At 53.2% G+C, this 23,098-nt stretch overlaps 1 protein-coding gene across 2 annotated transcripts in view; it reads right to left on the reverse strand.

Annotated features, from left to right (window-relative positions):
• Positions 1-543: 543 nt before the first annotated feature.
• The window catches only part of PEBP4 (phosphatidylethanolamine binding protein 4), a 233,666-nt gene continuing 211,111 nt past the window's right edge, over positions 544-23,098 (reverse strand). For both annotated transcript variants that reach the window (XM_066351677.1, XM_066351668.1), the window contains exons 5-7: positions 13,867-13,912; positions 11,418-11,531; positions 544-786 (exon numbers count right to left, since the gene is read on the reverse strand). In XM_066351677.1, coding sequence (XP_066207774.1) covers positions 659-786; positions 11,418-11,531; positions 13,867-13,912 — 288 coding nt within the window. In that variant the 3' untranslated portion in view covers positions 544-658. The remainder of the gene's footprint in view (positions 787-11,417; positions 11,532-13,866; positions 13,913-23,098) is intronic.

Consider the following 23,098-nt stretch of genomic DNA (forward strand, 5'->3'; position numbering starts at 1 on the left):
GCAAGTCCCCTCTGCGTCCTCAGAACACTTATCACATTTGCTGTGATTTGCTTGTGGTCACCTGATAAGCCTTCCCTCCCAACAGGATTAGGAGCTCCATAGAGCAAGCTGCCCTGTTCACACGTGTCCCTAGCACCTAGCAGAAGGCCAGGCACATAGTAGGTGCTGAGAATAGCTGTGGAATGAATGGTGTTGAATGTTGGAGCTGGAAAGGCCCGTGGTGATAAACCAGCTGCCCCTACCTCGTCTCCCTATCTCAATTTTACAACTGAGGCAGCAGAACTTGGGAGAAGGTGAGTGATTTGCTCAGGTCACACAGTGTGCCTCAGTGACAGCTCAGGGCTGGGGCTCTCCACCTCCTGCCTGTCCCTCTACCCCCGTGTACCCTCTGCACTTGCAGTTACAGGCCCCGGGCTGGACACTGATTGATGTCCTCTGCTTGGTATTCAAAGAACAGGCTAGGAAACAAAAATCCAACCAGTGATCCCTGGATGATTTTTTTTTTAATTTGCAAAGAAAGGGGTTCCAATCACAGAGGGGGCTCCATCCCCAGAGGGGGCTCCATCCCAGACCGTGGGTGGTGGGTAGTGTGGACACACCTGCAAGGCAGAGCATGGGGTTGGTAGGCGAGTGTTTCTGCTTGGGTCCGTCTTTGGGCTCACTGCCTGCCCCTCGGAGAGCCTGGAACATTTGGTGAGTCCTGGTAATTCTGGGTCATGAACTGCGTGCTTGCTTCAGATTCACTCAGGTGGAAGCGGCTCAGAAATTGGTCCAGGTTCCAAGAGCCTGGAAGGACAAACAGACCACAGGAGTCAGTGAGAGAGAACTGTGGACTTGAGAGCAGGCAGGCTGAGAATGAGGCCAGTTCTGGGGGGAGTGGAGACAGCAGGTGCCATGGGTCTCCTAGCTGTAGGGACACCTCTGGATGAAGACAGTGGGGACTAGACTGAGCCAAGAGCAGCCTTTGATCTGTCTCCAGTGTCCTTTATTTAGCATAACTCTGCCTTCTCATTCACATGCCGAAAGGCAATGCCCAATCAGGTGGTCTGTGTACTTCCTCCACCCACCCTTCTTTTCTTGCCCCCAAACTGAGGCCTTACAGCTTCTTTTTTCTTCACAACTGGTCGCCCCAGATGCTGGGGCTGAGATTGGCAGATGTGTCTGTGCCATTCATTTACTCCCTTCCCCAGATCCCCTACCACTGCCTTGGAGACCCTGTGCAACAGGGTTCCTTTCTGGCTGTGACAGAGGTCAAGGGGAAAGGGATATGGCCAGGGCCCCTGCTCCCTGCTCCTGAGCACCTGGATTCTGGAGGGTAGCTGAGTGGGGGAGACCTCCCCAGGCTGCAGTCTGGAGAAACCCAGTCAGTGCCCGGGCCAGAGGGGCGTCCTCAGGGGAGAGAACTCAGGGGCATCGAGGGAGGTGCATCTTCTGTGGCAAGCGTGAACAGGCCTGTGAACAGGCCAAGTAGCAGGGCAGGGAGGGCACAGCCCTGGCCACTGGGGAGAGGCCAAGGGAAGTGGTCAGAGGCATATTCCCATGCTCTTGTTTCCCAAACCTTGGGCCTCAGGCACCCTTGGCAGATGGTGGCCAGATAAAACACAGGGCACCTAGTTCAATTGGGATTTCAGATAAATTACCAATAATTTGTTAATGTATGTTTCACATATGACATGGAGCATGCTTATAGTAAAAAAATTATTTCTTGTTTATCTGAGATTCAAATTGAAATGGGTATCCTGTGTTTTCTTTTCTCTCTCTTTTTTTCCCCTAAACCTAGCAACCTCCCCTGGGTGAAGGGCGTGCTCAGGGAAGACCTTGTTCAGAGCAGAGCAGGCAGTGGCAGCATGGCTGGGACCCATGGAGGACAGTGCCATGCAGAGGGAACAGGGGAGCACTGGCGACTTCGAGGACCTCTTAGAGCCACCCCTCTACCTACTTGTGGCTCCCTGTCTGCTCCCACCACCCTCTAGTGTTCTGTATTCCATCGCCCCTTCCCACAGGGCTGTTTGGATTTCAAACTTGTTCTCAAGGGGAAGAAAAAGTTTTTTGATCCAAAGAAACAAAATAATAATGATAATGAAATAACAATAATAATTAAAACAAAATATAATAGCAGTAAAACACTGTTATTGTTCTTCCTGTGTGCCAGACACGGTGGTAGGAACTCTGTATTTATTCAATGAAGCCTCGCAAGGGGAGACTATTTTTATCACCCCCCCAGTGCACAGATGGAGTTTTGGTGAGGTTGCTTTTTAGTGGTGATGGGGAAAAGGGGCTCATTAGGTTCCTGCAAACCCTATCTGGCCCAGTGACTGCACTCAGGTATGGCTGGAAAGCAGGGGTTTCAGGAGTTCCCTTGGGGCAAGGGTGGCCTGGCCCTTTAGGGAGCCTCTGCTGTCAGACAGTCTGCCGCAGGGCTGAGACGTTTGTGTGACTTTGTGTGACTGACGCTGCTGGGGCGGGGGTTGGGGGGGGGTGGGGGGGTGTCTCCCACTAGGAGGCGTGGCCTGGGGCCCTTACATGCAGGGAGGCTGACTGGCTGGGAAAATACTGTGGCTTCATGACCCTGGGAAAGTGTGTGCATGTGCATGTGTGGATGCTTGTGATGTTTGCATGCACATGTGTGTGCAGTGTGTGCTAGGGGAAGGGCTCTGGGTGAGCTGGTGTGTGGCAGGCAAGGGACAAGGGGACCTTCCCCACTGAGCAGGACAGGAAGGAACCCTGGTGGCAAGGAGGAAATTGAAACTCATCAGGAGATTAGGGCAGGCAGGGAAAGAAACCCCTGTGCCTGAGAGAGACCTCGCTCTGCTCTCCAGCAGTGTGCCTCCCCCAGCTCAGATGACTTTTCTTGATGGAGCTTGGAGGGTCTTGGCAGCCTCGCAGCTTCTTCTCTGTCCTGTTTTCGGCAATCCTGTGGTTCTTGGGCTTCTTGGGCAGCTTTTATGACCAACCCCTCTGTCCCTGGGAAGAGTGGGGACAGTGCCACCTGCCGCTAGCCTCCGGCTGCTTTGTCCCCTGGTTTGGCTGTGACTCCTAACACCCTCGTTTCCTGCCACAAAGGGCAAGAGGAACTGACCCTGTGCAAGTTCTAGAAGGAATGGGAGTGAGCCAGGCCCTCAGGGTGTGTGGGGAGAGATAGGGAGCTTGGAGGCTGTGGCTTCTGTGGTCACCACATGGAGGAAAGCCCCATCCTGTATGGCACTGCTGGTCCCCTGAGCTGCAGGGAGGCCACTGCCATGCAGGAGGAGTGCTGTGCTGCTGAGCCCTAACCTCTCCTTGTACCCTGGACCCACCCGGGACGGGACGGGCTCTTCCTGGGACAGGGCAGCGGTGGGGAGTGTACTTCACTTCCTGGGACAGGGCAGCGGTGGGGAGTGTACTTCAAAGGCCTCTGGCTGGAGGGAGAAAGAGGCGGGAATGTCTGATGCCTGTCTCCTGAGCCACCCAGTGCCTGGAACAGAGAGGTCTGATCTCCTTAGGGTGGGGCTGCCACATCTGATGAGCAGGTGGGTCCCTACACAACCCTAGGGGACATTGTTTCCCTCCTGCAAAGTCAGCCTCAGGCATCTTCTCACCTCCTGGTGCAGACAGGGAGGGCAAAGGAAGGAGAGATGTTAAATGGTAGAAGTGTTTCAGAAGTGGGCCAAGGGGGGGTGGTCAGGGAACCTTATCTAAAGCCATCCAGGATGTGAGCCACTGCTGTGTGCCTGATCTCTACCAGATACTGGGGGGTGCAGGGGTGAATGATCCCTGTCTCCAACACCTGGCAAGGGTCTCCAAGCTTTCAGAGACTCATCTTCCGAATTGGAGTTCCAGGGAGTAGGAAGCCTGGAATGTCTGGAATGGCCTTAGGGCAGGTCTTAACCATCACTGTCTCCACCCCCAGCTTCCCAGTTCTGCAGGTTCACTGCTGTTTGGGAGTGGTTCACCACATGGGTGCACAGCCCCATCGAGTCTATTAGAATTACCCAGGCATCCACAAGACGGAGAAAGGGGTGTTACACAGAGTCCATAGCCTGTCCCTTGTAGGACTAGGGAGAATGGGGTAGAGAGCTCCTCTGCTAGAATGTGGGTCTGCCAGGCATGGGGGAGAGCTAATTTATCCAGGCCCCACTCTTGTCCTCCATGAATTTATAAGACAATTAACACTGGACTAATAAGCAAAGCCTTCAAAAAGGTGCCTTGGTCAGCAGCACAACGTACCCCCACCCCCACAGATGAGGTCCCAACCCCCCCCAGGGGCACCCCCAGAGTTTCTCAAGCAGGCCCACTCTTGAGACTTCCCAACAGTATAGGAAAGTGCTCCCTGCCCCTCTCTGCTCTAGCCAAGGGACAGTTCCCACCTGACCTGTTATTCGGTCCTTGGTAGGACCTAAAGTGTGTCCCTCTTTGCCTGGGAAGTGGGGGTCAGGAAGCCCTCTTTGGGAGGCAGGCCCTCACTCAGGTGGGCTATAGAGCAAGACGGGATACTGAGGCTTGGGGTCACCCCCTCTGAACTGCTGTGTGAGCTGCCTGGGCCCTGCTGGGCCCTGGGGTCCTGGCCCGGAACCTCCATGTCACCGCAGGCTGGTGAGCTGTGTCTAACCAAGGTAGCCACCCTCTTCCCTGGCCTGCCCCTGTTCTTTCTCTAGCCAGGGGGCACCACTGCTTCTTGTCAGGGGACAGTAGCCTCATAACCGCCCCCTGAGCGCCGGGCTCGGTTCATAATTTGTCCAGCTCTTCGTGGGCCTGGTGCAGTGATAGAAGTACTGATGCCTTTCTGCTGAGATTAATGATGTCCTGGCGGCGGTGGGCGAGAGGCCTAGTCTTTTATTTTCTGTGCTGTTAAATGACATCCAGAGGCTTCCACTCGGGAGTTGAGAAGCCCATGTTTCGTCGCATCCAATTACTCCTGGAGAATATTTGCTGAGTGGCTGATCCTGTGGGCTTGAGAGGCTCAGGGCAGAGGGGACCACTTTGACTTAGGGGTTAGGTGGGAGTGGGAGGGGGCGGTGCTGGGGGAGCTCCCAAGGTGGGAAGGGGTGACTTGCTGCTCCTCTGGAGAGGAAACCCCAGGAGAACTGGAGAGCAAAGTACCGTTCCTATCAGCCAGTAACTGGATCACCCCCTTCTCTCGGTCCCGTGGCTGGGGTGGGGGTGGGGAAGGGAGTGAGGGGAGTAGGGGCTTGACGTTGTCAATTTAACTCCCAGTTATCAATTCCAGTATTTGGTGGCAGTGTCAGCTGGCTGGAGTTTGAGGGAAAATTTGGCGATTATTCGTGGTTTTCTGATGATGTGTTCAGTGTTGCTCTGGATGGTTGGTGTGGGGCTTGACTGGGGCCTGTGGGGAGCGCAGGCAGTTCCCCCGTCAGGGTGCCTGCGTGAGAGTTGCCCAGGATGGCCCTAACCGAGTTGCTGCCAGGTCCCCAGTCTTACCAGCTCTGCCAGGTGGGTGGGGCCCTTTGGAGGCAGAAGAGGGCTGCTCAACAAGCCTACACGGTGACTCAGGGGCTGGGCCCTGTGGGTTCTGGGGCCCAGCTAGGTGAACCACTGTGAGAGGTCATGGAGGGGAATAGGGGCTGTTTTGCAGCAGGCTGTATGTGTTTGTCTGTGTGTGTGTTTGGGGCTGGTCTTTAGGCAGGCCCCTCCACCTTCCCTCCAGCTCTGCCTCTACCATCTGCTTCTCCCTCACTGCCAGCAGCCTGGTGGGTCTCCTCCCAGCCTCTGTCCCTCCACACCAAGGGCTCCTCCTGTTGACTCTGCTTGGAGCTCTGCTTTGTGCTCATGGCCTGTGCTTTCAAACATTTCCACATAGCGTCCCTTGTCTGAATCACCCACGTTGCCCCATAGGTCTTCGGGTGCCACAAGCAAGACTACAGCCTCACTTGAAGGCCAGCCTCCGCCTGCCCCTCCTCTGTGACCCCTGCGGTCAGTGGCTCCCAAGGAGCTGCTCGCTTCAACCAGCTGAGGTGCTGGAGAAACCCCAGACCCTTCTCTGCCCCTCGAATCCCACTTTGCCAGGAGCAGTCTCTGCAGGTCCCCGAGGCTGCCCCTGTGAGGGGGTGGCCTGAGCCTGGCATGGCCCGTTACTCCCCTGGCACAGCCGCATCATCCTGGGCTCACGGCCTTGTAGAGGCTTCTGGAGCGAGCTGTGGCACGTCATCCTGAGGGACAGCGAGGGGATTTCCCTGGCTCACTAGCTAGATGAGCGTGAGGCTGGCTCGTGACACCTCTGGGCGAGGTGGCTGAGGTGTGGCATGGCACAGACCACAGCTCCACACAGTGCTCGGCCACAGGAAAGAGACATGTGGGTGCACTGCCTTGGGCGGCTACTGCTGGCCTGGGATCTTGGGGGCAGCAGGATGGCTTGCTCCCTCTCTGTCCCCACACCAGGATCCAGAAGTCTGGTGGTCCAGGTGGAAGGAGAGGGAATGTGGGTATATTGGCAATAGGTACAAAGAGATTTGCTACAAAAGGTGGAGGAGAATTAATTTGCTATTAAGTGGGGACCCTTGATCATACAAGCCAGTCACTGTTCTGGTCTTCAGTTTCCTCATCCAGCCAGGGGGAAAGATGGCTGCTGTCCTGCTAACCCAAATGCTCCTTCTATGGGGATTAGCAGCTCTCCACAGTACCCACCATCAGGAGGCTGGATGAGGGAAGGCCCGGTAGGGGCAGGGCAGGCTGGTGGAGAGGCGGGGCATATAAGTGGCCCTGCCTGTCCAATGTTGGGACAGGGAGGATGTCAATGCTGAAACTGTCCTGTGTGGGCATGGTACTCACAGAGGTGCCTGTCTTTTCAGGTGTTAAAGGAAGCTGACAGTGAGGTGTGTTTGTGAATATGGGGGTGTGAGAATGGGCAGATCCGTATGCTTGAGGCTCGTGAATGTGCATATGTGGGTGTGTCTCATACACAATCACTCATTGACTGCGAGTCTGCAGTGGGCTGAGCACAGGGGCAGGTGGTAAAAAGGAAACATAAGACAGAGTGAGCTCTTCCCTCTAGGAATTTATAGTCTTGTGGTGGAAGTGGGGCCCATGCAAGTGAAAGATGATTGAGTAATACAAGAGAGATAAAAGCAGGTGACCAAAGAAGTACAACAGAATGTTAGGTGAGAGTTCAGAGAGCTGGAGGAGTAGGAGAGGGTGGGGAGGGTCAACTGTAGAAGACAGCCCAAGATAGCGCCAGCTCCACATTCAGGAAGGTGAACTGTGGCCTTTGGAGCACATGTCAGTGGCGAGGACCAGCGCTTGTCAGAGAGCACCAGCTTGGGATCTGTGAGCAGCAGCCTTCTCTATTCGGGGTGTGGTCATGCTTAAGCTAAGTGAACGGCCCTCCTCTTTCTCTGTGCACTCCCCAGCGACACACCATCCATGGGGCAGGGGCTCCATCCGCAGGGCTCACTTCTGTGCCTGCATCTCCCACAAAGGACCTTGAATATGCAGCTCCTGGTACTGCTGAAATGAGTGTGGAGGGCATCAAGCCGAGCATGGTGGGAAAACGGCGTGGACAGGAAGGAGCTGAATACAGGCAGGAAGAGTGGGGTAGGATGTCATAAACTAGAAGGACAGTTCCGAGTTCCTTCCAGGGCCCTTGGCTGCCCCGTGTCCGATTAAAGCCTCTACCAAGAAGCATCATGCTGGGGTGGCTGAGTGAGTGAAGTCTGACCGCGGGTTCCCTGTGTCTGTCTGGCAGAACTCGGACATGGGGAGAGCATGGTAAGCTGGGAGCAAATCTGTTCAGGGTTACTCAGTGGTAGCCCAACTAGTCCAACCCCTTATCTTGATGATGTAGAAATCGCGACCCAAGGATGTGAGGGGGCTTGTCCATGGTCACATGAGAGTGTGGGAGTCAACATCTCCCATTTGCTGACCCACGTGTGTTGTCCTGGAGCCACAGAACAAAGAGGAATCCTGGAGAGGGTTTCAGCCCTTGGATTTGAGCAATGCCCCCCACCCCAGTCATACATGTTCAACTAGAATAATCTCACACTCCCTTCTCATACTAAATCTGTTATTCATACTTAAGTATCAGGGAGGGAAGGGACCCAACAGGGCTGGGTCAAGTTAACTGTCTTCCATAGATACACCCTGCCTGGCTCCTGCACCCTACAGTTCCCATCCAATCTCTAGAAGCGATTACTGCCTGCTCACCCTGGTTATTCCACTCATACCCCACGACACTTCGCTCCATGGAAAGAAAAGTAGACCAGGGCAAACCCCAGGGCTTGTGCCCATTGGCCGGGCTTCCTGCATGCCCTGGCCTCCTGAGGGCTGGTCTAGCCTGGGGCTCCACAGGTTCCCTAAGCTCAGTACAGGCGCTTCAGAGAGTTCCAGGTCTTCTGGAGTTCTGATGGTGCGCAAGGGCTGCTTCTGCTTTTGCAACCCCCCTTGGATTTATTCACGCCAGACTTCCTCATGCCTCTGGTGCCTCCTCTTTTCTTCTGGCCAGTCTGCCTACCACTCTAGGTTACTCAGCTCCGAGGAGTGGTTTTGTGTGTTTCTTCTCCTGTGGGGATCAGCGGCTCTCTGTGGTATCCACCGAACTCACACCTGGGCCTGGTTTTGCAGATCCTACACAGCCTTCCTTGGTCTTCTCCTTTCATCACCATCCCTGCTCCCTCGCAAATGATGCTCCTTCTTACTTTTATTTTATTTTATTTTATTTTTTTTTATTTTTTATTTTTCTGAAGCTGGAAACGGGGAGAGACAGTCAGACAGACTCCCGCATGCGCCTGACCGGGATCACCCGGCACGCCCACCAGGGGGCGATGCTCTGGCCCTGGGGGGGGTCGCCCCGTTGCGACCAGAGCCACTCTAGCGCCTGGGGCAGCTTTGCTCCAATTGTGCCTCGGCTGTGGGAGGGGAAGAGAGAGACAGAGAGGAAGGAGAGGGGGAGGGGTGGAGAAGCAGATGGGCGCTTCTCCTATGTGCCCTGGCCGGGAATCGAACCCAGGACTTCTGCACGCCAGGCCGACGCTCTACCACTGAGCCAACCGGCCAGGGCCTGCTCCTTCTTACTTTTTTCTTCTTTTTCTATCTTTGCATTTGCAGGTTTCCCAGCCCCGAGCTCGAGGATTCCTTCACTCAAGGATTCCAATCTCCTCATTTTCCGGGGCCAGCCCAGGCCCACATGTACTTCGAAGCCTCAGGGCCACATAGATTTGTAGATCACCTGGATACAACTCTCATTTTCCAGATGAGGAAACTGAGGCACAGACAGGTTAGTTGATTTGCTCAAAAGTCAAATCCAGAGACTATATTCCCGTGTGCCTCCCCCTGGAGTAAAGTCCCTCTGCCCACTTCCTGGTTGGAGAGGGCCTGTGTCCTAGAGGGAAGGGGCTCCAGGGAGAGACAGGACTGTCCTTAAGTCTACCCATCTCCAGTAGTTGTCCCAGACACCAGAAACACACAATTTATTGCTTAATTATAAGCTGCTCTGCATTGTTAATTAAGTGTTTCCAAAGTAGACTGTAAGCCCCTGGAGGGCAGGGAACAGTCCTAGTACCATCTTGTCCTCTCCGAAGCCTCTAGCGCAGTGCTGGACCTGCGGAAGGCATCCCATGGCGGGACCCATCCTGCGGCTGGAGCTTTATCAGGGAGGATCATTTTCCTGCCTCCATTTCTGGTGGACTCTGCTCAGAGGCAATTCCAGTTCCTAAGTGCTCCTGTAAATGAAAGGTGGGTGGCAGAGGGAGTGCAGAAGAAACCCTGGCCTTGGCAAAGCTCCAAAAGGACTAATAGTGGGTTTAGGCCTGCTAGGCTTCCCGCATCCTTACCTGTTTCCTTTCTTAGGAAGGGCACATGGGCTGCCTGGCTTTCTGGAGGCTGGGCTGGGATCACACCTCAGGATCTAGCCACAGCAGGGGTGGGCGTATCTTTGGCACACAGCCTTCCTTCTTTGCCCTCTTCACTGCTCCTCCTGGCATTCCCTAATGCTCTGTCCTTCCCTCTCCGTCCTGCCCTCAGAAAGTACTTGATCTGAGGGATGTTCCTTCAGGGGACCGTCTGAGCGTTGTCTGGCCCAGGACATGGCACTGAGACCCTGAAGTTTAACAAAGGACTCAGAGGCCCTGCTTTACTCTGTGAGCCTCCCACGTGTGGGGAAGCACGCTGGGTTCGGGTGCTAGTTCCCAGCGCCAGAAATCAGGTGCAAGGGGCTTTGTGTTGCCTTGGGTCAGATGGGGATCCAGGAACATGGAGAAATTGATCTTGGCCTGGGCAAGATGCATTTTCCTTCTTTCTTTGTATCCACACTTCAAAGTGTGTCTTTGAGAAAGCTCTTGAAACAGATTTACATAGTGGCAAGGTACTGAGGGCACCTGGGGAGGGTTCACCAGTGGAAAGGTTGCACCAGCTGGGCTTCCAGGGCAACTGGAGCCTTCTGCGATTGGCGGCTGCTGCTCAGCACCTCCAAAGGGCTCCGTTGCTCGCCAGGGCCTTTCTGGGCTCTGATCCTCTCCTCTGGGGCCTCAGGCAGCAGGCTCGTAACAAAGCCTTCACTGGCTCCCAGTGGGTGGAGGCTGGTCAGGGTCATTGGGTGAGAGGAAATGGCTGATGACACCCACCCACCCACTCGTCCTCCTGCCAGCCTGGGGGATGTGCTCTTTGTACTCTCCCGTTGTCATCTGTGTGTTCCCCATTACCTTTCCTTCCCTAAAATGGGGGCGGCAGTGGGACGTATAGGATCTGTTTTATTTACTGTTTTCCTGAAGAGAAATCTAAGGCCCAGAGAGGGGCTGTGGCTCACACAGGGCCAGGCGAATCAGCTGTGACACTGTAGTGGACAGGTGTCCATGACTCTTTCTGACTTTGCTCTGGAGGAAGGGTGAGGCTAAGTACGCCAGGTTAGCCATTTGGAAGCTGTGTGTGTGTGTGGGGGGGTCCTTTCCAGAGTGCCAGGAGGGCTGCTTAGAAAGCTGGTAGAGGGGCTATGACTGGGGAAGTCTGTGCCCCACCACTGAGATGGCACCAGGCAGACAGAGCAATTAATGACCAATGAAGACAGACCTGCAGGGTGGCATTCCAGGGCCCTCTTGCCTAGATCAGACTCAAATTATAGGGTACAATTACCTGCAGAAGTGTTGTGGGTGGCTGCCTGCACATGCCATTCAAGGCTGTGGGGAGGGATGCTTCTCTCCCTGGCTCCAGTACTCCCTTTGGAACCTAACCTTACCGAACACCCCCACCCCCCGCCCCGCCCTAGCTAAAGCCACCATCTTGGTCTACGGGACTTACTTCTGCAGAGAGACCAAATCTGATGCCATCATTTCCTTTAGGTTCCTCATTCCAGTTTACTCCCAAGAAGCACCACCCCTTGACCTTAGCCTTTACCACTCGTGGATAGAGGCCAAGGTCCTGACTTTCCCCTTAATGCATGGAACATCGATCTATCCCAGAATTCACCCTGGCTTTGAAGGGTGGCAAAACTTTACCTCGAGTTTTGTTTTCTTTGAGAAGGAGAGAGATGGTCTTTCCCTCCTGAAGATAGACGAAGAACTGATAGCGATGGAAGCCGGTTTGTGCTGGTGGGGAGGGAGGCTGGTAACCTATGGGCAAAAAAGGGAGAGAGGGTAGGCTCCATATGCCACAGAACCTAGGAGCTCCTGGCTTCTTAAGGCAGGAGGAAAAGAGAATCATTTGTGCCTTTTATGGCCCCAGCTGAGCCTCCTGGGGTCCCAGATGGGGGGGTCTACCCATTGCAAACTATTAGAATTTATTTTTGGCAGGATCTCATCCTCAGTAGGTTCATTTAAGAAGCACATTTTTGGGGGTGGTAGGGGAGGAGGAGGCATGGTCTGTTTAAAGGTCTTGGGTGGTGGGCGCCTGGGCTTTTCTGAGCCAGTGGGCGCTGTCCTTTCTTTGCCTCAGGCTATCCTGATGGACTTCCTGCCTTGAGAAAGACCGGTTTTCCTCTGAGGGCACTTGGCTGTTGATTTTTATTTATGTTTGCAGCCTTTCCTCATGAACTCAATCCCCAAAGAAGTCAATTTCTTGGATGGATCCAGAGGATCTGGAAGTGGTTACGGGGGTGGGTAGGATTTGGTTCAAAGGTTTGATCTGATCATGGAAGCTGTAGGACCTGGGAGCCTCGGGGGATGGGAACCAACTCAGGCTCTTCTGGAGGAAAAGGCCATCTCCCTCCCTTTCACTCTCCGCACAGGAGGCAGATCTTTTCTGGGGAAAAAGTGGAGGGGGGCCATCTCTCATCCTTCCCCTAAGACTATGCAGGGCCTTGGGGTTTTATAGGCCAGACTGGGCCATTCCAGGCAGGCCTCCTTCCAAGAGTGCTCTGCCTTCTCCTCCTCCTCCCCTTGCTCTCTTTGTCTCTCTCCTCAAGGAGCCAAGAATCTTTCTGGGGGTGGGTGGGGACAGAGTGTTTGCAATGCGGATGCTGGTGGGAGGGAGTATTGGTACTTTATGGCCACCTCCCTCTCCTGATTATTAGACAAGAGCCACTGGCTGCTTGGAGCTGTTGGAGTGTTCCTCATGGTGCACTTCCGGCCATGGGGCCTTGGCTTGCCCGCAGCCAGGGGATTTCCTGACTATTCATCTCTCCCTGAGTCTTCGGATTGCATCAGATGTGTGTGTGTGTGCGTGTGTGTGTGCGCGAGTGTTCATAGTGAGAACAACACAGGATATTCCAGGAGCCATGTGGGTTTGTATGACTTGGAGTCCACACTGGGGAAGGTGCTGTGTTGGAAGAGCTGGTGTGCATGCGTGCTGAGGCTGTTTTGGGGGGAGTCTCTGTCAGTGTGTGTGAATGTGGGTAAGTCAGTGTTTTTTCACAAACGTGGCCAACGCTGAGAGACTATTGGGTCTAAGTGGTGCCCCGTGTCTCTTTGTGTGCATGCGGTGTGGAAAGCAGGTGTGTCTGGGAAGCTTTCAACGAGGTAGGTAGGTATGTGGATGGCTGAGTGCACCTGAGGGCAGGTGTATCACATGCTGCCAGACATGGGTGACCACGATTCCGTGTGGATAAGGCCGGAGTTGTAACTCACTGGTCCTGAGCAGCTGGGAATTACCCTCAGTGGAGATGAAGACCACATGTCTCTCACTAGAAAGTTTCCTGGAGACTTTCCTCTCCGAAAGAAGAGATGAGAGGCATGAGGAGGAAAGGAGGGGACACACAGATTGGGCTACTTCTTGGGGCCAGACCCTGGATAAGTGCTTCCTTTGTGACATCTCTTTAACCCTCCCCACAACTTGGTAGAAGTTTGTTTTTGCCATTTTCTGGGTGAGAAAACTGAGGCTCTGAGAAGTTAAGTCAGGATGACAGGAAGTGGTAGAGCTGGGGTTTGAATCTAGGCCTGTCTGGTACCTGAGCCATGTTGATTTGCAGAACCATAAGGCTCTGCTGGCTGTTTTGCTCAGCCCTGTGCCAGAAGCCGGCTTGCACCGAGCATTCCCTGTAAGTGGAAGGCCTGCTCTTGCAGCTGGGATCTGAGAGGGCTGGGTAGCTGTGGTGAGGACAGGGCGGGAAGAGGAGGGCATCAGAGAAGGGGGAGGTCTGTGCAGCCATGTGCTGCACATTGTGGGCCTGGGGGCCTGGAAGCAGGAGAGGTAGGTGGAGGGAAGAGAATGGCCCCGCTCCCCCTCCAGGACAGCCGTTACGGGTGCTGCCACACAGACTCCTGCATTCATGCTGGTCCCATCACACTAGCTGTATACACAGGGCAGGTGGGTCTGTGCCTCAGTTTCATTCTCTTTAAAATGTAGATATTGACGACAGCAACTTTACAAGGAAATGGTGAAGACTAAATCGGAGTGTAAGCTATTGGATCAGTGCTTTGTACACAGTGAAGCAACAACACAAAGCTGTATTGTTATTTGGTGGTCATCATCGGTGCCCTGGCTGGGTGGAGGGGTGTTGCAGGGTCTTACCCGTTAACTCCTGGCCTTTTATCTTCCCTCTTTTTATGTCAGCGCCCTGAAACAAGAGAAAGGCACAGGCGTGGGTTACTCCTGGGGCAGCAGAAGGCCATGCCATTACCCTTCAGTCCAAGTGGACTCTGCTGAGCTCTTTCTTTCGGAGGGAGAGGGGTGGAGGAGGAGGAAAGATGCCTGGCTGCTTCTGGGAAACGTTGCCAGAATGGGCACAGGTTTAGAATGGTGCTCAGGGGATGTGGGAGGAGAGGACAGACAGGATGTTACTGGGGATGGTCAGGCAAGGAGGGGTGGACCCCTGACCTCTGCAGAGACCTGCGCGGACCTTTCCTGATGGGCTGCCTCACCCTGGCCATCTGTGCCCCCAGAGGAAGCACAGGACATACTCAGCCTGTGGGGTCGGGTGGGCTCTGAGGCAGGGACTGACAGTGCTCAGAGGCTTGCTAAGCCAGACCATGCTTCGGGCTGTCTTTGGGCCTTCAGAACATTAGGCTGATGGCTGCCCAAGCAACCAGAAGGATCAGGAAGGGGAGAAGGCCTGATTCTGAGGCAGCTTCTTCCCTAGCCTCCGCCGGACTCAGCCTATACTCTTCAGGAAGGTTCTTTGGCTGCTGCACAGCCTCAGTTTCCCTTTTCTTTTTTCTTCTCTTCCCTTCGTCCCTCTGCTCAGTTTCTGTGGGATAATGAGGTGATTCTGGGCGCAGGCACTAATTAATGTTTGTGCAGGACCGGGATGCTCAGATGAAAGGGGCTGGAGCCGGGTCCTGGGTCTGTGCCACAGCCTGGGGTGCTAGGCTGTGCCAGGGAGCCTACAGCCCCTAGGTGTGGGGTTTTATAACCTTAATGACGATGATTAGTGTGGCTCTTCATTGATTCTGCCGACACCTAACTGTGCCCTGGACACCTTTCCACAGGCCCTGCCTGGTACAGCCCCTGCCAGGTATAGCCCCTGCTTCTCTCTCCGCAGCGATTCTGCAGCTGCTGATGGGGGTGGGGTGCTCAAGGTAGTGGGGACTTGGAGTGCTCAGGGTGGTGCTGGAAAATGGGGGTGCTCAGGGTGGTGATGGGGGATGGAAAATGTGGCAGGAGGTATTGAGGAGGAGTGTGGAATTTTGCCTTAGTCTTCTGTGGAAAACTTCAGGGTCATCTTGGTGACCCAACTCCCAGTGTCATTTACTTTTTATAAAACTAAAGCCCACCCCCCTATCCTATAAACCCCCACCTCCTCTCCTTTAGGCTGCAGTCTGCCCACTGACTGTTCTCACTTTGGGCCTCCTTTGGCCTTGGTGGCCTTTGGCTGGGGGAAAGGGCAGGAGACCATAGCGAGATGGACCCCTTCGCCTTTGGCCCCTCCCATTTTGCTTTCTTTGGCTCCCACAGGTGAGATCTCTTTCCCTGGACATCCTCCACCTCCCTCACCCAGGACCTGTTTGCTCGGGAGCATCTAGTCCCTCTGACACAGCAGAGCACAGTCTGGCTCTGCCTTGGCCCTCTCTCCTTGTCCCCCGGCTCTCCCAAGGTTGAGCCTTGCCTTATCCAGGGCTGTCATTAGGTCCTGGTGTGGCCAGGGGCTGAGATGCCAGGGGTATCAAGATGAGGGGAAAGGATTGGGGAATAGAGGCTCCCGGGCACCCTTCTCTCCTAGGAAAGGAGCTACGGGCCTAGGCCTAGCAGCTACCCTCCCAAAATAGCTCTCTGGCCACCCTAGCAAGATTGAGAGAAGGAGGATGATCCCAGGGAAGCCTGGCCCCACCCAGCCTAGCCCAGCTCTGAACTCCCAGCCTCCCCCTCATTCCTCTCCAAGTCAATCCAGCCAGAGGTTTGTTTCAACAAAAACAATAGCAACCTAAGCTGGCTGCTTCTTTTCAATTCCCCACAGGCTTGGGTCCCACCCAGAGTGATCAACAGGCCTCTCTCCTCTGTGTGGCACTGGAGGGGTGGGGGTGGGGGCCGGGCCCCTGGGGTCAGGGAGCAGTGTGTGCTGAGCAGCATGGAAAGTTTGATCCACAGCCTTGATCAGGGTGGGAAGGCTCTCTTCCCTTCCCTCTCCCTCTGAGGAGCCTTTTCTCATCAGCTGGGGCCAGCTTGGCACAGACACACAGCACACTCTACGACTCATTGTGTAAAGCCAGCGGCCCCCCCCTGCTGCCTTCACTGGGCCCACTGCCCCTGAGCTGAGCTGAGGCAGCTGCGGGGGCCCTGGGCGGAGAGCTTCAGGGGCCTTCAGAGGCTTTCAGGTCTCTCTGGAGCTAATCATCTGGGCAGGTGCTGGTCCTTGCTGGAAGGAAGAGCAGGAAAGGAAGGCTCTGAGGAAGGACAGAGTGTGTGCTCAGCATGGCTGTTATTTAGTCTCACTGAGGTGAGCATCAGCTAAACTGCCTTCTCTCACTGGTCTGTCCTAGGGGGTCTAAAATTTCTACCATAGAATCAACACCTTAGGAAAACAAGTTCAAAGGATGAGAAAGTTCAGTCCCCCGAGAGTTCACACCACTCATCCAGAGCCACAGGAGCAAGTAGGAGACTTCCACACTATTCTTGGAGGAAGGGCCTTAAGACCCTTTGACCTTTGAGACCCACTAGCTCAGGGTCTCATGTCTTTGACCTGCAGCGCTGCCTTGTGCTTTTATTGTTTGTCCTTTCAGTTTGCATCTTGTGTGTATATGTGTGTGCTTTTTCTATGACATCATGACAACCCCATCACTTGTCTAGGAGGCTTAAAAAAAACATTATTAAAATACACAGATATTAGCAGGAGGTCTGGGGCTACAGTGAAAATGGTTCCCTTGCCCCACCACCGTGGAACATGAGCTTTCCTAAAGCATCTCCGTGGCTTGCAGGACCACATTTAGCCTGACATCACCTTAGAAAGCTGGACATCTCTGGGGATGAATGAAATTTAGAGATGTTTCCAGAGAAGAGAGAAAGAAATCTATCATTCTGAGCACTTCCCAGGGGTGTGGAACTGAGGGAAGTGCCCTGAACTTAGAAGATGAGCCCAGAATTTGACAGGCAGACCCCAACCCTGTCAAGTCTGAGCAGAGAGGAGATTTGGAAGAAAAGCCTGCAGGGGGGAGGGTCTGCTGAAGTCTCCCCCTCACCCTGCTGCCTCACCTGGCCCCCACCCCTGCCCCCAGGTCTGCCGCTTCTCTTTAAGATGGGCCCAGGGTGCAGACAAATCCTTTCCCTTACTGTAGCTAAGACAGGCTGACATTTTCACAAGAAACTTATCTAAATGCTAAGGTTAAAGAAAGGAAATAATTGCAGAAATTACAAACAATGTAGAAGTAGTCCGCCGCCTGATCCTCAAGGACACGAGAAGCCCGGGGTGGTTCTTCAGTTGTCAGGACAGGCGCCCTCCAGGTCTGGGCCTGAGAACTGTCCTGGGCCCTCCTGGGTGTCAGGGACTGGGGGATCTTGAGAAGGCAGTGCTTTGTGCTACCAGTCTCTTTTGGAAATGGGGAACCTGATGTTCATCATCCTCCCAGCCCAAACCCCACATGTACACATGCAGACAGGTACACACATGCACTGGGAACCAACTTTTAAGAAAAACAAGAGACTGTCCTTATAAATCCTGAGCATTTAAAGGTCCTAATGAGCTCTTTAGACAGGACCAAACTGCTGCCATCTACACCTGGATCCTTCTGTTCTTCAGGACCAGGCCCTAGAGCTCCCTGACATAACTGGTCCCTGATATATGAAGCCCTTGGAGAATGACAAACAGATGAGCCAACTAGATAGAAGTCACCTCTATTCTTTGTTTCTTGTCCCCATGGGGATAGGCAAAACAGCTACATTTTCTGAGAATTGAGGGTCCAGAGACATCCCTCCACTCCTCAAGCCTGGGGACTGCTCTAGGTAAGGGCTCTTTGAGGTGGCAGATTTGTAAAGTCTGGTGGGTGGGAAAGGGGCCTGGCTCAGCGCAGGGCCCAGTGAGGAGGCTGGCTCAGTGTCCTCATTCCACTTCAATTACCTACAGTCAGCTGGCCGCCCACCTGGGTGTCTGTGAAGGCCCCAGGTACTTGGGCTTGCTGACCTCCGAAGTGGAGGGTCAGCTACGTAGTTCCTTGAGTTTGAGGGAGATAATTTAATCTCTCTGCCCACCTCTTCTTCCATCTGGACACGAGGATTCAATCACTTCTGCCTGGCTGCAAACCCTAGTTAGAGTGGTCAGTCCTACTTTTTACCTCTGGCTGGGAGGCCATCAGAAGACTTCTGAACTTGAACGGTAAAGTACAGAAAGATGTCGTGGAGCCAAATAAGAGTGAAGGGAGAAATGAGCAAAACCGAGCACTTGACGGGTGGGGTGGGGACTGAAAAACAGGGAAAAATAGAAACAGAGTTCCAGGCTCAGTGACACTGGCACCGAACAAGAAAGCTCCTTGCTGTTTCGCACAGCTGCCTGCAAGCTGCCAAGAGGCAAAGGAGCCAGGAAAAGGCACAGGATTGGAAAGTGCTACCCAGCAGTCTGTGTTAACAAGAGCTGAGTAAGTGGAAGGCACTGATAGCCCCTGGGCTTGGGGAGCCCCCGGGGCCTAACATCAGCCTGGAGAGGACCCAGCCTGGAGAGGACCCAGCCTCCAGACCCAGACTGTGCTTGCTCCAAAGGAGAGGCTGTGATCAATTCATCTTATGGCCTGCTTTCTGCCCCAGGGCCAGGGAAAGGAGTGCCAGTCCCTGTGGTGGGTGGAGCAGAGTTCCCGGGAGGTGGTGGGAAGGAGGCACAGACCTGAGCTCTTCTGGGAGATTCTAGACCCCAGGATGTAGGATAGCCAATTATTTTGTGCACCAGTTTCCCTCAAGAAGTGTCAACATCAAAGACCTGACAGGCCTCTTCCTGGCATCTTCCTAGGCAGTGGGGATTGCATGTGAATGTCGTTTTTAGACTACACCCACGATGGCCAGTCGATTCTGGGCTCTTGGCACTGAGTGGCAACAGGACTTTTACATTTTGATCTCTAGTTGGGCTTCAGATCTGAAGTCAGTTACTTCCCTAGGTCTTCAAATGCCAAACGGTGTGTGGCGTGATACGGCTGGGGGGAAATGAGTTGCTTTCTGGAGTAAGTAGTTATCCAGGTGGGATAGACTTTGCCCAGGGCTTCTCTACACTCCATGACTCTGGGTTATGAGGCAAGATTTTCCAAGGCCAAGGTTGTCTGTGTCTTAAAAAGTACAGGCTGTCCAGGCCCCTTGTTCCAGGCCACATGGAAGCGCACATGCCTCCTAAATAAGTCATGCTGTCATGCACCTGTGTGTACGTGATAGTGCCTAGCAGAGACTTGGTCCCAAGGAGTACTGATGGCTGGGGAGGTTGGTAAATAAACGAATCAATGAATGAGAAACCCTGTGTTGGACATAGAAATATGAATGAGGTGCATTTTATGGTGTTGAAGATCTCATGGTCCAGGGGGGGCACATAAGTCAACAAAGAAATAGCTGTCGTGAGCCTAGATGGTTGAAGTCTATAGAAAATGGTGGAGGAGCACAGAGGAAGGGAGTTGTAACTGCCTGTGCAGTAATCAGGGGGAGCATTGAAAGGAGGCTGAAGACTCTGTCTGGGTCTTGGAGGACCTGCAGTTTTCAGTGGACTAGACAGGGAAGGGGAAGGGCAGCTCAGTGGAAGAAACCAAAAAAGCAATATGTAAATATGTAAACAAGGCATGAAAGGAACAGTTGGGCCTGGAGGAAGCTCAAAATAAGGTTGGAAATGTGGGCTGGAGTTAGGCTGGAAGGGAAAGCAATGCTTCTGGTTTCTGAGAATCAAAGCTCTCAGCCACCTTAACTATGGGTCTATAGGCCCTGGGCAAGACCTCTTCTGTTGTCCAAATATTTAGCTACCATGTCCCAAGAGGGTCATCAGAAGGGGTGGGGGAGCTGCCTCTCTGCCTGGCTTTGGGACACCACCTCTGTGGCAGGTCAGAGCTGGATGAAGCGGAACCCCTTCACCATAGTCTCTCTGAGAGCAGGGGAGTCTGGGATCCCCAAACCCCAAAACCTCCCTTTTACAAACTGTCACTTTTCCCTCCCAGGTTATTAAAATACTATGTGTTCAATGTAAAAATAATTAAAAAAAACAACAACGTGGAATAAAAAACTAGCAGGAAAAAGAATCTCTGGACCATCTCATGTAGAGAAAACAGCCTTGAGAACACATGACCGTCTCCTTTGTATTTGGGTCCCAAAGCTTCTCGTCACACGGGGTGCCAGCTTCTAGCCCATGGTCCCCTCTGGAGCCTGCTTTGGCTGAACTCCCATCTTACGTCCGGCTTGGGGAAACTTGCCCAAACTCTGAGGCAGAGACTGGTTTGGACCTCAGGAGATGGTGGGCCCATGCTTCTTTGACCCTTGCCTGTTACACATCACCCATTCTCTGACTGTGGCTTCAAAGTCGGCTTGGCAGGAAGGTGGGAAGGAAAAAGGATAAAGAACACAGTGCATGGCCTTATTAAAACCACTCCTCTTAGAAACAGACCAGAAATATTAAGATAGGCTGAGAGCAAGTATCATGAGTTGATAGCTAGGTATAATTATTATGCATCACTGTTAGTTTAGACTAAAGGCTGCTATTTCTAGATACAAGGAACAAAAGCTGAAGCTTTCAGTATCAACAACAGTTTGCTGGAATGCCTCATTTATCGGGAATCCTGTGGGGAATTGGGTCTTCTGCATAAGCACACTTCTCTGAACTCTTGAATCTTATATTTTTAGCTCCCCAACTCCTTTTATCTTAACTATTTTGGATAATAATCTTTTTTTTTTTAAGGTTTTTTTTTTTGTGTTTTTTTGTTTTGTTTTGTTTTTTACAGGGACAGAGAAAGAGTCAGAGAAAGGGGTAGATGGGGACAGACAGACAGGAGCAGAGAGAGATGAGAAGCATCAATCATCAGCCTTTCGTTGCGACACCCTAGTTGTTCATCGATTGCTTTCTCATATGTGCCTTGACTACGGGCCTTCAGCAGACCGAGTAACCCCTTGCTTGAGCCAGCGACCTTGGGTCCAAGCTGGTGAGCTTTTTTGCTCAAGCCAGATGAGCCTGCGCTCAAGCTGGCGACCTCGTGGTCTCGAACCTGGGTCCTCCGCATCCCAGTTTGACACTCTATCCACTGCACCACTGCCTGGTCAGGCGGAGAATGATCTTATTGAAACACTAGTTCTTATCTTCTTACTGTTTTTTTTTTTTAATTCATTTTAGAGAGGAGAGGGAGAGACAAAGAGAGAGAGAGAGAGAGAGAGAGAGAGAGAGAGAGAGAGAGAGAGGAGAGACAGAGAGAGAGAAGGAGGGTAGGAGCTGGAAGCATCAACTCCCATATGTGCCTTGACCAGGCAAGCCCAGGGTTTCGAACCGGCGACCTCAGCATTTCCAGGTCGACACTTTATCCACTGCGCCACCACAGGTCAGGCTAGTTCTTATCTTCTTAAACACACCCGGACAAAGCCTTATGTAATTTTAAGCACTACTGTGGTTGTCACAGTGAATGGCTGATTTTGTGCCCTGCTACAGCACTGGGCTACAGTGCAGAAACACAAAAAGAGTGGTTGTTCAGTGTCCCCCTGATCAGACCCCCTCAGGAGCAGATGATTGAACATTTATGCAGTAGTGGTCAGTACTCAAAGACAGGAGGACCATCTCTGTGGCAGGCATTCTGCGTTCAGCAGCTTTACACAAATACGCTCACTCTGGCTCCCGCCATTCAGGACATTTTCTGCTAAGCTCAGTGACCCTCAGAGCCCTGCCTGTTCTGATTCTCAGAAACCGCACAGGGAGGGCAGAGGCCAGTGGCCCTCTGAGGGGCTGTGCTTTGTGGTCAGATTTCTGGCAGCTGCCAGAACTAGGGAAATCCAGCTGATGCAGCCTCACTTGACTGGAGACAGAGCTGTTAACACAGCCTGGGCTCCTATCCAATGTCATTACCAATTAGCTACATGACTTTGAGCCAGACACTGCTCAGTGCCACAGATTCCTTAACTATACAGTGGCAATGGTAATGATTCCTACCCTGGTTTCCTCAAAGCTGTTGTAAAGATGAAATTAGGAAATGAAATATTCTAAAGTCCTGCAGTGCCATACAAGTGTACAGGTCATTACGGCTCCCCTTTCCTGGGCTCAGTGGAGGAAAGAGGGGCACAGTGGCCAGAGAGCATCCTGTGAGCTTTCTTTTGCTGTGATGGGCCTAAGGAGTCTCCTGACAGGGTCACCCTCATGAGGCTAATGGCTGTGCCGTGGGCTCAGAGGTCATTCAGCTGTGAATGTGGGGCCCATCCTGCTGGGTCTGCACTCACCCAGCATGCGTGGAATGCATGGCACATAATGTTTATTAATATGCCTTGATGAGGGGCATTAATATCTCCTAATGACACCATCTGAGCCTGGCCTCCTTCCTTCTCTTGCTCCTTGCTCCTTTTTCTTCCCTCACCCTATGGAGACACATTCGCAGACAGAGTGATAGGGCACAGGCAGCCTAGAGGAGGGTCCGGAGAGAGAGCCTCGGAGGAGGAGGGCTCAGGTGGGGTCCCGCCATGGGGGTTAGACAGAGGGTCCTGGGCCTGGGAGGAACTAAGATGCTGCTGGCTCTGCTGTCAGGTGGAAACTTGGCCAGAAACTGCCTGGTGATGGGAGCAAGGGAAGCAAAACAGTGGCAAGACTTTTCCAAAACTGGGGGAAGGAGTGGGAGCGCAGAGGGTGAGTGGGGAGCGGCTGCACTGGAGGCCTGGGCTCCTGGAAGGGAGAGGAGGGAGGGGAGCATGGCTACCTTACTGGCTGTGGGTCCGAGAGGGGGTGGCGGGGTGAGAGCCGGAGCAGGGAGAGCGATGAGTCACACTGCCTTCCCCTCACCACGTGTTCACACACTCACACAACATGCACATGAGCTCACACTCATGCTCATACATCCACATGTACATTTACATGCACACACACATGTTCACATATAGTCCCCACACTCACACATTTATGCACAAATGCCCACATACACTCATATAAGCTCACACACTTAGGGACACACGCCCAGAGACATCCATGCTCTTATACACATATGCACTCATAATGCTCACTCACACTCATATACACACAGACACAGTCATGCTCACACAATATGCACGCATGTACACATCCTCACATACACATGCTCAAACACATACATATCTATATGCACTCACACATATACTCACACATGCACACTCACACACACATACCAACTCACATATATACTCACATATACACACTCACAAG

Source organism: Saccopteryx leptura, chromosome 1 (genome assembly GCF_036850995.1).
Source record: "Saccopteryx leptura isolate mSacLep1 chromosome 1, mSacLep1_pri_phased_curated, whole genome shotgun sequence".
In the NCBI taxonomy this organism is placed as follows: domain Eukaryota; kingdom Metazoa; phylum Chordata; class Mammalia; order Chiroptera; family Emballonuridae; genus Saccopteryx; species Saccopteryx leptura.